Genomic DNA, 15,673 nt, shown 5'->3' with positions numbered 1-15,673 from the left:
GTAAACGGTTTAAATACTTCAATGTTTATTGCAGAAAATATTACTTAATTCTTGTAACTGTGTTTATTTTTCAATTTATACTTAGTAGCAACCTTTAAAAATGATAGCATATATAATATCAAGAATTCCATCTGAAATATGGACTTTAATTTAGAACAGTTACGCTGTATTGACTGAAATATAACAACTGCTCCATCAATGTAAACAGTACTGATACAGAAATATTTAAACTTTCATACTAAATCACTTTAATATATTCATACTCCATCAATAAATTATAAATTACATAATTATAGCAAATAAGTTAATGTTAGTAAAATTATATTGATGTTAGTCTTGTTATCTATTCCAATACCTCCCCTCCTAAAAACTGTTTTATATTTCTGCATGAAATAAAGTATCAAGAAATGTCATCTTACAATTATCTGATATATACCTACATGCCGAAAATACATTCGTAAGTAATATTTCTCAATTTAAAAATTTCTTGTAATAATTTCCTTTGTTAAAAAAAAGAATATATAATCATAAAAAAAAAATTTTAGAAACTTAACAACCTGTACATATTAGTTATCATAAGTTTAGGATCTCTCATATAATCAAAAGAACTTGCAAGAAGAGTTCAAAAAATTTATGCCGAATGTATATGTTCCACCAATATATATACTATATACTAATGCTAAATAACCATTAACGCTTCACAATTATCACAATGATTTCAGCAGTCAATAAGTGACTGCCAGCACCTCGTGTTCTCCTTTGTCCTGAGTCACTGTCATTACTTATTTTATTACATGATCATGTCATGATGCTCACTCATTCATCAAGGTGCAGTCCTGTGTGATGAATTATTTTATTGATTTGACCTCCTATTATCAACTGACTCCATTACCTTGGATCTCTGATGCTTCATCAGTAAGTTTTCAATGTACTCAACAAAATCTCAACGCATCTTTATTATTTTCAATCATCTGAAAACTTTGTGATCATGAAACCAAGCAGTTTTTGACTTAGTAATTAGAATGTAACTTAGCCAGGAGGTGACCTTGGCCAAAGTAAATAAGTGTGCAAAGTCTGACTTGCAGTCCAACCTTTCCTGTGCTGCCGATATATCCAGTGGTCAACCCTGTGTCCTCTCTGTCATAACTTACTAAGCTGACCACGTATAAGGCCTTCCTGAGCCAGTGAAATCGCCAGCGTTCCATCCTGTCTCCACATACGCCCCAGAGTCATCGCTCTTGCATGACCTGTTTACAACAATGAATGAATAAATTGATAAATAAAACCAGTCAATACTTCATAAAACATCGGGTAATAAATTAAAGCTGACTTTAAACTAAAATTTTTAAGTTTCATTCTACCTGACTGTGGTGACTCTATCTCAATCACAAGTATTCACTTTACCTGACTGTGGCGACTCTATCTCAAACACAAGTATTCACTTTACCTGACTGTGGCGACTCTATCTCAAACACAAGTATTCACTTTACCTGACTGTGGCGACTCTATCTCAATCACAAGTATTCACTTTACCTGACTGTGGCGACTCTATCTCAAACACAAGTATTCACTTTACCTGACTGTGGCGACTCTATCTCAATCACAAGTATTCACTTTACCTGCCTGTGGCGACTCTATCTCAAACACAAGTATTCACTTTACCTGACTGTGGCGACTCTATCTCAAACACAAGTATTCACTTTACCTGACTGTGGCGACTCTATCTCAAACACAAGTATTCACTTTACCTGACTGTGGCGACTCTATCTCAATCACAAGTATTCACTTTACCTGACTGTGGCGACTCTATCTCAAACACAAGTATTCACTTTACCTGACTGTGGTGACTCTATCTCAAACACAAGTATTCACTTTACCTGACTGTGACGACTCTATCTCAAACACAAGTATTCACTTTACCTGACTGTGGCGACTCTATCTCAAACATAAGTATTCACTTTACCTGATTGTGGTGACTCTTTCTAAAACACAAGTATTCACTTTCACTTTACCTGACTGTGGCGACTCTGTCTAAAACACAAGTATCCACTTTCACTTTACCTGACTGTGGTGACTCTGTCTAAAACACAAATATGCACTTTCACTTTACCTGACTGTGGTGACTCTGTCTCAAACACAAGAATTCACTTTCACTTTACCTGACTGAGGGGACTCTGTCTCAAACAGCATCCATTCATCAGCTCTGAAGGGTGCGTGGAACCACATGGCATGATCAAGTGATGTGACGATACCAAACTTGAGGTTGGTTCTCTCTGAGGGATAGAACGCTGCTTGTAACAGGACATGATCAGAGATGTACGCTGCCACACAGCGGTGTAAGTTCATGTCTCTCTCACTACAGATTGGACCTTATGAAATGGAATGGAGGAAAATCAAATAAAATGAAATTTTATACAAACATTACACTAACAAACAAACAACAAGACAGACACGCAAGGCAATATATGTATGTCCATGTTTGCAACAAATTGTAAGAAACAGATTATGCCACCCATGTAATAAATGATTCTATTTATGATTTCTTTAAAAATGGACAAAATGAATGCGTATTTTGCTTTACAAAAATGCCACATAATAATTCAACAATCAAACAATTTTGACAAAAAATTTGAAAGGAAAAAAAAATTAAAAATTAAGAGCTATTCATTTTTATGTACAGACGCAGATGTGTCTGTACATATAGCCATCATCTGCCTCTGTCGTCGCCATCGTCACCGTGCACTTTTACCGATAACATGATAAGTGGAAAACTGTTTTTTATTTCAGCTTGAAACTTATAGAATTGATGAATATTCATAATATGCAGGTCAAGTTTGAAAATCAGCATGATCGGGTGACTTGTAGGGAAGTTATGCTGTTTTTTCATTTTTTAAGCATATATGCAGCACCGATAACATGATAAGTAGAAAACCATTTTACTTTTTGGCTTGAAACTTACAAAACTGATGAATATTTATAATACGCAGATCAAGTTCGAAAATCAGCATGATCGGGCCATTTTTAGGGAAGTTATGCTGTTTTTTCACTTTTTTTCAATAAATATGCAACACTGAAAACACAATATAAGAAAAACAGATAAGCCAATTGTCATTATACTCACAGGAGTGGTAGATCTTACTAAAACGCAGGTTTAGCCCGAAAATGAGCATAATCGGTCCATTATTTTAGAAGTTATGCTGTTTTTTCACATTTCCTCAGATTCAATTCTTAGGCATGTTAACAGTCTCATTATTGAACTAATAAGATACGTAAGTGTGTTTGTTTGGCATTTCCTGCATCTTTACAACATTGTTAGTTGATTATGTAAAAAACATAGTAAACCTGTTATCATGTATTGTGTAATGAAGTGTCAAAAATGGAAATAAACTCATATCATTGCAGTTTGTCAGATTCAATCATCCACTATGTTCAGAATCTCATAATGGAGGAAATTGGACATACTGTATAACACTGTTCTATTGATATTTTCCCCATCTCATCAATTTTCTTAGTTTGTCATATAAAAATGGCAGTAAACTGTTTATTTTGTTTTATGTTTAAAAAAGTCTTAAAAATGGAAATAAACCCATTTCAGAACAGTGCTGTCTTGTTTACATTTTGTAATTTTCAAGTTGTGACTTTGAAGTTCCATGGGCCTGTAGACCTCTGCTTGTCACGTTTTCTGAATGTCCATGTTAGGCCACACTTTTTTAATTTTATGGATGACATCCTGCGCGCGCACGGATTTTCGCCCGTTCTCCAAAAAAAAAAAAAAAAAAAGCCCCCCCCCCCCAGCCCCCAACGAAGTCGGTTGTCGCAAACGTTGTTATTGAATTTGCAAGGAAATGAGCTTTCTGCGCATGCGTATTTTCGCCACGTGGAAATGCGGCCACTTTGCTGTCAAATTCATCTCTAGGATTACTTTCAAATTACACAACAATAAAAGTCATCAAGAGAACGGGCGCCATCGTTTTGGATTGGTATGCCATTGATATTGGGCATGGAGATATCACCTTTTTACAATTGTGCGAAAGGCTGGAGGCGGCCGAAACATTTCTGTGACATTCTGTATAAAGCAGCACATTAATACCAGGTTTTCTGTAGCGAAAAAAGGGTCGACAAGGGCGTCGAGGTATTTGGTGGGCTGAAGGACGGACAGGCCACCTGACAGTTAAGCTGCTTCGTGTGAGTTGAAGTTGACAAAATGGCATCGTCTGAAATGACCTTTAATAGATTTGGTAGTATTAAGCATATCTTTGCATCATTTTTTAAACATTTCTGTGAAGTGTTCAAAATGTTTTAATATTCTGAGAATACAAATAAAGACGCACTGTTTGATTGATATTTGTTTTATTGATTGCTTTACCAAATGAATGCATGAAATAACCTTAAATAGATTTGGTAATATGAAGTATATCAATTCATGACTTTTTTTTTACATTTCTACGAAGTATTCACAATGCTTTAATATTTTGAGAGCATGGATAAAGACATATTGTTAGTTTGATACGTGTTTCTGTGGTTAAATTTGTGTTTCCAGCTGTGTACTGACAGCATTCCTTTACTTTAGCAGTTTTTTTTTTTTTGGACTGTTTTTTTTTTTTTTCGCCCTCTCGCACCGATTTTGGGGTACCCAGAGGATGTCATCCATAAAAATAAAAAAGGGTGGCCTTACTAATATTTTATTATGAAAATCTGATGGTCATTATGCTGCTAAACATTATGTAATGTTGCATCAAAATTTGAAGAAACCCCTATTTATGGCACTGCTTCCATGAAGACCATTTTTGGAAAATCATGTCACTTACTGTTCTCAAACTTACAGGAAAGAAACATGGGACTAAAATACAGCTGCAGTAGGCAATGCAGTCTGTTTGGTAAATTTTTCTGGCAATTAAACAATTTTTTTTGTGAAAATTTAAAATTTTTTCACTTATTGGCATTTTCAAGGTGTGACTTTGAAGTTCCATGATCCTGAAGACCTTTGCTTGTCACATTTTCTGAATGTCCATGTTATTAATATTTTATGATTGAAAATTGATGGTCATTATGCTGTTAAACATTATGTAATGTTGCATCACCTATTTTGGGCACTGCTCCTATGATGACCATTTAAGGGAAATCATGTCACTTGCTGTTCTCAAACTTACAGGAAAGAAACATGGGTCTAACATACAGCTTCAGTAGGCAATGCAGTCTGTTTGCTAAATTTTTCTGACAATTTAACATTTTTTTGTGAAAATTTAATTTTTCACTTATTGGCATTTTCAAGGTGCAACTTAGAACCTCCACGGGCTTGAAGACCCATGCTAGTCACATTTTTTGAAAATCCATGACACATATATTTTATTATTAAAAATTGATGGTCATTATGCTGTTAAGCATTATGTAATGTTGCATCAAAATAGAAAACAAGGCAGCAAAGCTGTCAAATGTACAGACAAAAAACAGAAAATAAAGATGCAAAAAAGGTTAATTTGTCAATTTTGATGCAATAATAAATAATGCTTATAATAGCACATAATCAGTCAACACTTAATTTTAATCATGCACAACAGGTAAAATGGTCAATAACATGAGCAGACCCAGAGATATTCTCTGACAGTATTCCAAAGTATCTATTTTGATCCATCCTCCATTTTGATGGTCTTCCAACGGAAGAAAAAATAGATACCAGGCAATATAAACTTAATAACCTGACTGTCTTCCAGAAGTCCCAGAAGATGGTCTCAATTTACCCTTTCAATAAGATTACAGTTTCAGGACCATGAGAGTTCAAATTCACATGATGAAAGTCTCAATATTTGAAAAATGATGACAGTGCATAAAATAATATTACATAAGTAACATAATGTTTAAAGACATAAAAAACAATACAACTGCTTATGTGGAAATACAGAAATGTCAGAGTCTCAGGCGGATGAGAGTTAAAAGTCACAAATGCAAGTGTTTGAGAAAAAATTATAAAGGAAAACATAACAAAACTAGAAAAGCACTTCGAGAGTGCAGACCTCTGCCAAGGTAGCAATTGTTATTATTGATTTTTGTCCTCTTTGGCCCACTTCTGACAGTTCCTGAAAATTTCAGCAAAATCGGTCCATAACTTTTTGAGTTATGTTGATGACAAACAGGGGTGAAAATATAACCTCCTTGGCAGAGGTAAATATAATTCCAATGAAGCTGCTATTCAAACTTTTAATCTTTCAGTTTGATATATATATATATTAAAAACTTATTTGCAATATTAAACAAAATTTACCTGCATAATTATCACTGCTTCCTTATTATTAATCTAGCAGAGAGCTTAACCTATGGGAGTTTACAGGGAAATATCAACAAGTGTGCTTTATGTAATCTCAAATCACAAGTGTGCTTTATGTAGCCTATCAATTAGGCAAATTACTTTATAACTGAAATTAGCGAAATGATACCCGACCCTCTCATAGGTCTTTCAGACCCATAAGTCACAACTTAAGAAGAGCACAAAACAATAATGCACAAAATAGGAGACTACCACTTCTGATGCAATAATACATTATATTTAACTGCACAGTCAACATCAAATTTTAATTTTGCACAACAGGTAACACCGACGAAAGTAAAAGCATAAGGCTTCAGGCCCATCAGAGTTCAAGTTTATACTTAAAAAGTGCCAGAATAAGAAAAATGAAATTTCACACAAAATTGCATTAAATTCAATAATAAATGATAACCCAATTGACCTGGCTTTCTAATTTGAACTGCATGCCAATCCTAAAAATCATACTCTTAAGTTAAATATAATAATAAATAACACAGTTTTCTTTTCATAATGTTTGCAGTAGCAGTGCAAAAAGATTATTGTCAATTTTGATGTAACATTACATAATAAATTAAAGAATAATTATCACCAATTTTTGATTATTGACTATAAATAGCATGAACATGTAGAAAATTTGATTACCATCCGGCTTCATGTCCATGGGAGCTCCGAGTCCCACAAGGAATATGCCAAAAAGATAATGAATATTTCACTAAAATGTATAACTTCCAGAAAAAGAAGCCCATTAGACTGCTTTTCCAACTCGGGCTGCATTTTAGTCCTGTGTTTCTTTTTTGAAAGTTTGACAATCATAAGTAACACAGTTTTCCCATCATGGTCATCATGGCAGATGTGGATGATTGAATCTGACAAACTGCAATGATATGAGTTTATTTCCGTTTTGGACACTTGATTACACAATACATGATAACAAGTTTACCATCATTTTTACATAATCAACTAACAATGTTCTAAAGATGCAGGAAATATCAAACAAACACTTTTACGTATCTTATTAGTTCAATAATGAGACTGTTAACATGCCTAAGAATTGAATCTGAGGAAATTTGAAAAAACAGTACAACTTCTAAAATAATGGCCCGATAACGCTGATTTTCGAACTCAACCTGCATTTTTGTAAGATTGACCACTCCTGTGAGTATAATGACAATTGGCTAAGCTGTTTTTCATATATTGTGTTATTAATGTTGCATATATGTTGAAAAAAGTGAGAAAAAACAGCATAAAAAATTAAAAGAAAATGTAAAATAAAACATAACAAAAAATACCAATAAAGCTGCTATTCAAACTTTTAATCTAGCTGTACAATTACTAACATGATATGAATAACCCTATTGAGTTTGAGAATAATAAGGCACTGTTATTCATCTTTAGCATTAATGTAAGCGTTACACAAAATATTTTTTGTAAACTTATTTTCCATATTAAATAACATTTACCTGCATAATAATCATCGATTCCTAATTATGTGACACAGTTAAGAAAGCTAAACCGATGGGACTTTACAATGAAATCTCAATGTGTGTTTATGTAATCTCATTTAATGCCCACTTGAAAATTAATTAAGCAAATTATTTTATAACCCTGAAATAACTTGAAAATCAATTAAGCAAATTATTTTATAACCCTGAATTAACTGCCTACTATCCATATACATTTATGCACCAAATAGCACTGTACTGCATTGCTTTCAAAACAGAAAACAATTACCATGGTTTTCCAACACAAGCTGCACTTCAGTCTTTTCAGTAAGGTTGATTATCATAAGTAACATGGTTTTCCCTTAATCGCTATCCTGGCAGCAGTGTCCAAAATAGGGTTTTCTTTAACTTTCATGCAATATAACATAATACTTAACAACATAATGACCATCATTTTTTTATAAAAAGATAAAAGTATCATGGATATTCAGAAAATGTGATATGGAAAGGTCTCCAAGGACATGGAAGTTAGGGTCACACTTTCAAAATGCCAAAATGTTAACAAGAGATAACTGTACTGAAATGATTTTCTTTCTATTTTCAACACCTTTTTTACATAAAACCATAATCAGTTAACTGTCATTTTTAAATGATCAACTAGGAAAATTGTTGACATAGGAAAAATATCAATAGAACAATTTATTATGTCCAATTAGCTCCATTTGGAGATTCTGAACATTGTGAATGATTGAATCTGACGAACTGCAATGATGAGTTCCTTTCCATTTTTGATACTTTATTACACAATGCACGATAATAGGTTTACCGTCACTTTTATATAATCAACTAACAATATTGTTAAGAAGCAGAAAATGTTAAAACAACACTTTTACATATCCAATTAGTTCCGTAATGAGACTGTTAACATGCTTAAGAATTAAATCTGAAGAAAAACCACTTATATACAAAAAGGCTAATAACTTCATCAAAACTCAACTGATCAAGCTTATTTTCAAACTTGATCTGTATACTGGTCAGATTGATCACTCCTGTGAGTTGCAAGACAAAAGGCTGATTGGTTTTCCTTAAAATGCGTTATCAGTGTTGCATGTATGCTGAATAAAGGGAAAAAAACAGCATTACTTTTGTAAAATTAGTCCAATCATGCCAATTTTCAAACTTGACCTGCGTATTATAAATATTCACCAGTTCTGTAAATTTCAATCCAAAAGGAAAAGCATTTTTACACTTATCATGTTATCGGTGTTATAAAAGTGCTGAAAAAATTGAAAAAAAAAACAAACAAACAAACAAACAAAAAAAAAACAGAATAACTTTTAAAAATTGCCCGATCTTGCTGAATTTCAAACTTGACCTGCGTATTATAAATATTCATTAGTTCTGTAAGTTTCAAGCCAAATGAAAAAACAGTTTTCCACTTATTGTGTTATCAGTGCTGCATATATGCTGAAAAAAATGAAAAAACAGCATAAATTCCCTAACAATAATCGAATCATGCTGATTTTCAAACTTGACATGCGTATTATGAATATTTATCAGTTCTGCGAGTTTCAAGCCAAAAGGTAAATTGGTTTTCCACTTATGGTGTTATCGGTGCTGCAAATATGCTGTAAAAAGTGAAAAAACAGCATAAATTCCTGAAAAATGACCCAATCATGCTGATTTTTGAACTTGACCTGTGTATTATGAATATTCATCAGTTTTGTAACTTTCAAGCCAAAAGGTAGAATGGTTTTCCACTTATCGTGTTATCGGGGTTGCATATATGCTGAAAAAAGTGAAAAAACAGCATAAATTCCCTAAAAATGACCCGATCATGCTGATTTTCGAACTTGACCTGCGTATTATGAATATTCATCAGTTCTGTAACTTTCAAGCCAAAAGGTAAAATTGTTTTTCACTTATCGTGTTATCGGTGCTGCATATATGCTGAAAAAAGTGAAAAAACAGCATAAATTCCCTATAAGTGACCCGATCATGCCGATTTTCGAACTTGACCTGCGTATTATGAATATTCATCAGTTCTGTAAGTTTCAAGCCAAAAGAAAAAACAGTTTTCCACTTATCGTGTTATCGGTAAAAGTGCACGGCGACGACGGCAACGACGGCGACGGCGACGACAGATGCAGATGACGGCTATATGTACAGACACATCTGTGTCTGTACATAAAAACACAATTTTTGGTGCTGCTGCCATGATGACCATTATGGGAAAACCGTGTTACTTATGATTGTCAAACTTTCAAAAAAGAAACACGGGACTAAAATGCAGCCCGAGTTGAAAAAGCAGTCTAATTGGCTTCTTTTTCTGGAAGTTATACATTTTAGTGAAATATTCATTATCTTTTTTGGCATATTTATTGTGTGTCTCGGAGCTCCCATGGACATGAAGCAGAATGGTAATCAAATTTTCTACATGTCCATGCTATTTATAGTCAATAATCAAAAATTGGTGATAATTATTCTATAATTCATTATGTAATGTTACATCAAAATTGACAATAATCTTTTTACACAGCTACTGCAAACATTAGGAAAAGAAAACTGTGTTACTTATTATTATATTTAACCATAGAAGTTTTCTCTACTTCTATGATTTAACTAATAAGTATGATTTTTGGGATTGTCATGCAGTTCAAATTAGAAGCCAGGTCAATTGGGTTATCATTTATTATTTATGCATTTTATGCAATTTTGTGTGAAATTTTCATTTTTCTCATTCTGGCACTTTCTAAGTATAAACTTGAACTCTGATGGGCCTGAAGCCTTATGCTTTAACTTTCGTCCGTGTTATCTGTTGTGCAAAATTAAAATTTTTGATGTTGACTGTGCAGTTAAACAAAATGTATTATTGCATCAGAATTGGTAATCTCCTATTTTGTGCATTATTGTTTTGTGCTTTTCTAAAGTTGTGACTTATAGGCCTGAAAGACCTTTGAGAGGGTTAGTCTGTAAATTTCCCTTGGGTATCACTTAGCAAATTACAGTGTTACAAAGTAATTTGCCTAATTGATTGGCCATTAAATGAGATTACATAAAGCACACTTGATGATATTTCCCTGTAAACTCCCAAAGGTTAAGCTCTCTGCTAGATTAATAATAAGGAAGCAGTGCACTTGCATTTGTGACTTTTAACTCTCATCCGCCTGAAGCTCTGACATTTCTGTATTTCCACATAAGCAGTTGTATTGTTTTTTATGTCTAAGTATAAACCTGAACTCTGATGGGCCTGAAGCCTTATGCTTTTACTTTCGTCAGTGTTACCTGTTGTGCAAAATTAAAATTTGATGTTGACTGTGCAGTTAAACATAATGTATTATTGCATCAGAATTGGTAGTCTCCTATTTTGTGCATTATTGTTTTGTGCTTTTCTAAAGTTGTAACTTGTGACTAATGGGCCTGAAAGACCTTTGAGAGGGTTAGTCTGTAAATTTCCCTTGGGTATCACTTAGCAAATTACAGTGTTACAAAGTAATTTGCCTAATTAATTGGCCATTAAATGAGATTACATAAAGCACACTTGATGATATTTCCCTGTAAACTCCCAAAGGTTAAGCTCTCTGCTAGATTAATATTAAGGAAGCAGTGATAATTATCCAGGTTAATTTTGTTTAATATTGCAAATAAGTTTTTAATATATATATATATATCAAACTCAAAGATTAAAAGTTTGAATAGCTGCTTCATTGGAATTATATTTACCTCTACCAAGAAGGTTATTTTCACCCCTGTTTGTCTGTCATCAACATAACTCAAAAAGTTTTGGACCCATTTTGCTGAAATTTTCAGGAACTGTCAGAAGTGGGCCAAAGAGGAAAATAATCAATAATAGTCAACAATTGCTTAAATGTCTGTCACACCTAGTAAAGCTGTTGGGGGGGGGGGGGGGGGGGGGGGTGTAATTATATTTACCCCCTAGCAGATTCAGTAGGAGTGACAGACATTTAAGCCGTTTAAGTTGATAGAAAATTAGTGAGATTCCCCATGGAGTTATAGACAGATCCAGATGGATCGATCTAGGCATGAGTACCCAGTATAAGGCCAGTTACAAACACCACAGTTTACCTAAGTGGCCACTGGCCTTTATCCAGACCAGAGATTTACTGTGGACATCAGAGTGACGCTTCCTACTAAAGAACAGCAGAGGGTCGACTGGTTTCACCTCGATGGGAATCTCATCAGCCAGAACCTTCTGGATGGTAGCTTTGGATTGCTTTGAGGTTCTGGTGTCTCTGAGGAGAGAAAATACATAGCAGTTATAGTATTGGATGAACATACATGTATAAAACTAAAAATGTTTATTTAGAAAAGTCCATGCCTTGCATGCCAATGACCTTTAACTTAAACCACATGACTTATTACATCACACCAGTGACATATACTTCTTGTATATCTGAAATGATGGTTCACTGGGTATAAGCTGCATGTACATAGGGACCATTTCCATACCCCTATCGTACTAGCAGGATCACTCTATCTTTGAGTGGATTCTTGCCAAATCCCATTCAGTTTAAGCAGTGAGAATCCCTAGCTATATAGGGAGTTAGATTGTTCTAGCTAGTACGATAGGTTTATGGGACCCCCATCTTGTGCAATCATGCCATGTGTGTGCGTGTGTGTTGTGAGAGGAAGCCATGAAGGCAAGATCACATATATCTTCCATATGGTATCAGTGTTTGTATATATATAGTGTCAATTTAGGTTTCAGGAAACATCACTGCAAATTCTACAGAAAATAGATATACCTGGAAACAGCAAGATGGTCTTGATAACAAAGGCAAGTTTCTAGTGAACTATGTCACGCCAGGTCCAATAAGGAAGTGGTATTTTGTTTCACATATAGTGTGACAGTTAGATATTGTGTTAGGTGAGATTGTGACTTGGCTGTAGCAATTTCAAAGAAATGAAATGCATGGATTATTAAAATTGTGTTAGCTGTGATGGAAACACAATCTTGATAATTATATTCTACATTCTACTGAACCCACTGAGTGGCAGAAGTTTTTACAGAGATCTCTTTTTAGAAAATTCCACACTTTTCTTTTATTCACCCACATGTCACAAACAGTTAACATAACAATAATCTTCAAAATGTTTTTAGTTCTCAGATATTTTTAATCTCTTTTTGCAACTCACTAATTGGAGATTGATGAGTTTCGCTAGAAATTAAGGCTCCAAAAACAAGTTAATTCTCAAGGGTTTTGATTTGTGTATACCTTGGTTATAAAAAAATTACTGAATATCACACAATTTTTTGGTTATGAATAAATATTCTACCATGCAGCTTATGCCTTAATGTTTACAATTCCATCCATGCAGATAAATGCTAATATGTAGCTTTTAAAGAACTCAAAACAAATATCTATTGAGAATTTAAAAAAAAACTCCTTACTGTAGAAAAGTTCTCAGGCACTCCTCAGTAGTCCGCAGTTTGTCAGGGGGCGGGGCATGTGGCATGGTATACTGATGGCTAAGAACCCCTTCCTCCTCCTTGTGGTATGACACCTGGTGGGGAAATGACATACTTATCACCGTCATGTTCACAGCAGATTACACTGGTTTCTCCAGGGGCATGCTCAAACCATGTTGGGTCTAAGTTAAAACTGATGTGAGTGGCACTACAGCAGTGGCCATATTGTGACCCAGAAATAGGTTGCAACTGATGATGACAAGTTTCAATTCAAGAGTCATACAGAGATCAGGGATGGATCCAGAGTTATTTTCTGACAGTCTTCAAATTTATCTTTGTTGATCCATCCTCCATTTTTGACCGTCTTCCGACAAAAAAAATAAGATACCCATCAATGTAAACTTGAAAATCTGACCGTCTTCCGGAAGACCCAGAAGACGCCCTAAATCCGCCCCTGGAGATACCATCACTTTACCAATATTTCCATGCAATAATTTGATAATTATAAATATATTGGCATTTTGCTTTACAAATAATAATAATAAAAACATCAATATATTAATTTACAGCCTAAAATCAATGAAAAAACTTCATTGGACATATTAATCTATGTACCTTCCGTCCTTCCATGAAAATGGGAAATTCCATGTTTTTTTAATACAATTCTGCTGGTTCCTGAGATTCGTCCCCGGACCCCCGCCGGGTAGGTATTTGGGTCCTATGATAAATATTCAGAGGTTTTAATTGAAAGCTAGTCACCTTCTATCCTTCACTCACCTGCATGGTAATAATAGTATTCCCATTCTGTGTGGCCTTTACTGATCTGGTGCTGAAACTGTTGCCATCACGCAGACAATCCACATGGTACAGTATAGGCAACGTGTTGTCTCCTGAAAAACAGAATAATTACCATTAACAGCTAGAACAAGACATGGCAAGGAATGCAGAGAGTTTGGGTAGAGTATGTGTGTATTATTTCAATCATTTTATTTGATTATAGTTTTTTTATTCTATTGGATTATAAGCACAAGTTAAGTACATAAACCATTTTTGTTGAACATATGTCTGAAGACAATTTATATTTTTGATAGTACTTTTATAGATTAATGCCATCAATTAATGTCCCCAAAATTGAAAACCATCACTCCATTGGGGTTAAGGACATTTCAATTTTCCCAAATTGATTCACAGTTACAGCAAGTATCAGGAATTAGGATCAAAGGTTGGTTAAAAGGAGAAAAATATCCCTTAGCCCAAGAAAATTTGTTAATTACCATTTTTTTCAGGGAAATCTTACAATTCCTGTCTTAAAAAAAAAAACTAACAGATGCTGAGTTGCCAATAAAATAACACGTCAAACATACAAAGCAGATCACGGTAATAAAAATATGTAAAACAAAATTACGCCAAAACCTACTTTGGATAAATATTAGGTAATAAACTCACCAGGTCTAATAAAATATGTGTGTAGACTGTGGACATGGAGATGATCAGCAACGGTTTTTGAGGCAGCTACCAGAGCCTGACCCACCACTTGCCCTCCAAACACTGCCCGCGACCTCACTGGCTTCCATAAATTAGAGCCCCTTGAAATATCAGCCACAACAACAATATTCACCACAAGATTATACGTAGATGTCTTATGAAGTTATACAAGTATTTGCATGAAAAAAAAAAGAAAATAAAGAACTGACAGTCTTTATATGCTAGTATGTTATGCTGATTGCCTCTGCATTATGTAAGGTCAACAGTTTTCTGTGGCATGGCAGTTTTACAGTGCAGCCTGTGCAAATTATTAGAAAAGTTTCCAGTACTGAACAAAAAATTGTGGAATGAAATCATAATACTATATAGTAGTCTCTCCCTCTCCCTCTATCATAAGCCAAGGGTAATCAAACCGTCTTTTGACATCTCTAGCAGCTCCACTCTTCATTATTTATATATGGTGATTATTTGTGTCATGTGGTGTAGCCAAGTTATCCAAGTTATATATTTACATATTTAGATAAACTTATACAGACGTATGGTAGAGTACAAATTCTAACAACCTGTATGTAACAAATACAACGTTGCTGGATATTTCAACCCCTACAGTACTATGTAACATGTTGTTCAAATAGTACTTCTCCAAAGAAAAGTGTCAAAACAATGCCTCATTTGTGCTTATAGACAGTCACATATATTGACCTCCAACTTTAATTAATTCGTTTACCCAACTTCCCACCACACTTGTAGCAGACGAATTGTTACTAAAATACTGATATATTTTCCTAGCATTTCTTTTAACACAAAAACTGCTAAAATGTAATATGATTACGTAGACTTGAAAAGAGTATTGGCATTACCTATACAAGTTGACGTCTATTTCTTCGAGTTTGAGAATTGTATTTGTAAGATGATTTTCCAACTCTTCCCCCATAGTTGTTTACTTTTGATCAAACATTTGATAGATGGCGCTGAACACTTGTTTCAAACAATATCATTGGATGGTTGCTGTCA

General features: G+C 34.2%; 1 protein-coding gene across 1 annotated transcript; it reads right to left on the bottom strand.

Moving 5' to 3' along the window:
- Window positions 1-44: 44 nt before the first annotated feature.
- Window positions 45-15,668, bottom strand: LOC106169050 (acyl-coenzyme A thioesterase 8). Its single transcript, XM_087010999.1, has 7 exons — window positions 15,520-15,668; window positions 14,621-14,760; window positions 13,952-14,064; window positions 13,157-13,269; window positions 11,830-11,996; window positions 2,160-2,369; window positions 45-1,247 (listed from the first exon to the last, which is right to left on the bottom strand). Exons 1-7 carry the CDS (start codon window positions 15,591-15,593, stop codon window positions 1,141-1,143), a joined length of 924 nt encoding a protein of 307 aa, XP_086867125.1. The 5' UTR covers window positions 15,594-15,668; the 3' UTR covers window positions 45-1,140.
- Between the last annotated feature and the right edge of the window lie 5 nt (window positions 15,669-15,673).

Source organism: Lingula anatina, chromosome 4, assembly GCF_051362555.1.
Source record: "Lingula anatina isolate TDL-2025a chromosome 4, LinAna3.0, whole genome shotgun sequence".
Taxonomy (NCBI): Eukaryota; Metazoa; Brachiopoda; class Lingulata; order Lingulida; family Lingulidae; genus Lingula; species Lingula anatina.
The sequence above is the reverse complement of the archived record's forward strand: the minus strand, read 5'-3'. Positions and strand labels throughout refer to the sequence as shown.

Excerpts from the sequence above, each read along its gene's own strand:
- LOC106169050 (XM_087010999.1), bottom strand. The coding sequence starts at position 15,593 with ATGGGGGAAGAGTTGGAAAATCATCTTACAAATACAATTCTCAAACTC. Across the intron at positions 13,270-13,951 it reads ATACTATTATTACCATGCAG|GTGTCATACCACAAGGAGGA; the intron begins GTGAGTGAAGGA and ends TTTCCCCACCAG. Across the intron at positions 2,370-11,829 it reads AAAGGCCAGTGGCCACTTAG|GTCCAATCTGTAGTGAGAGA; the intron begins GTAAACTGTGGT and ends CCATTTCATAAG.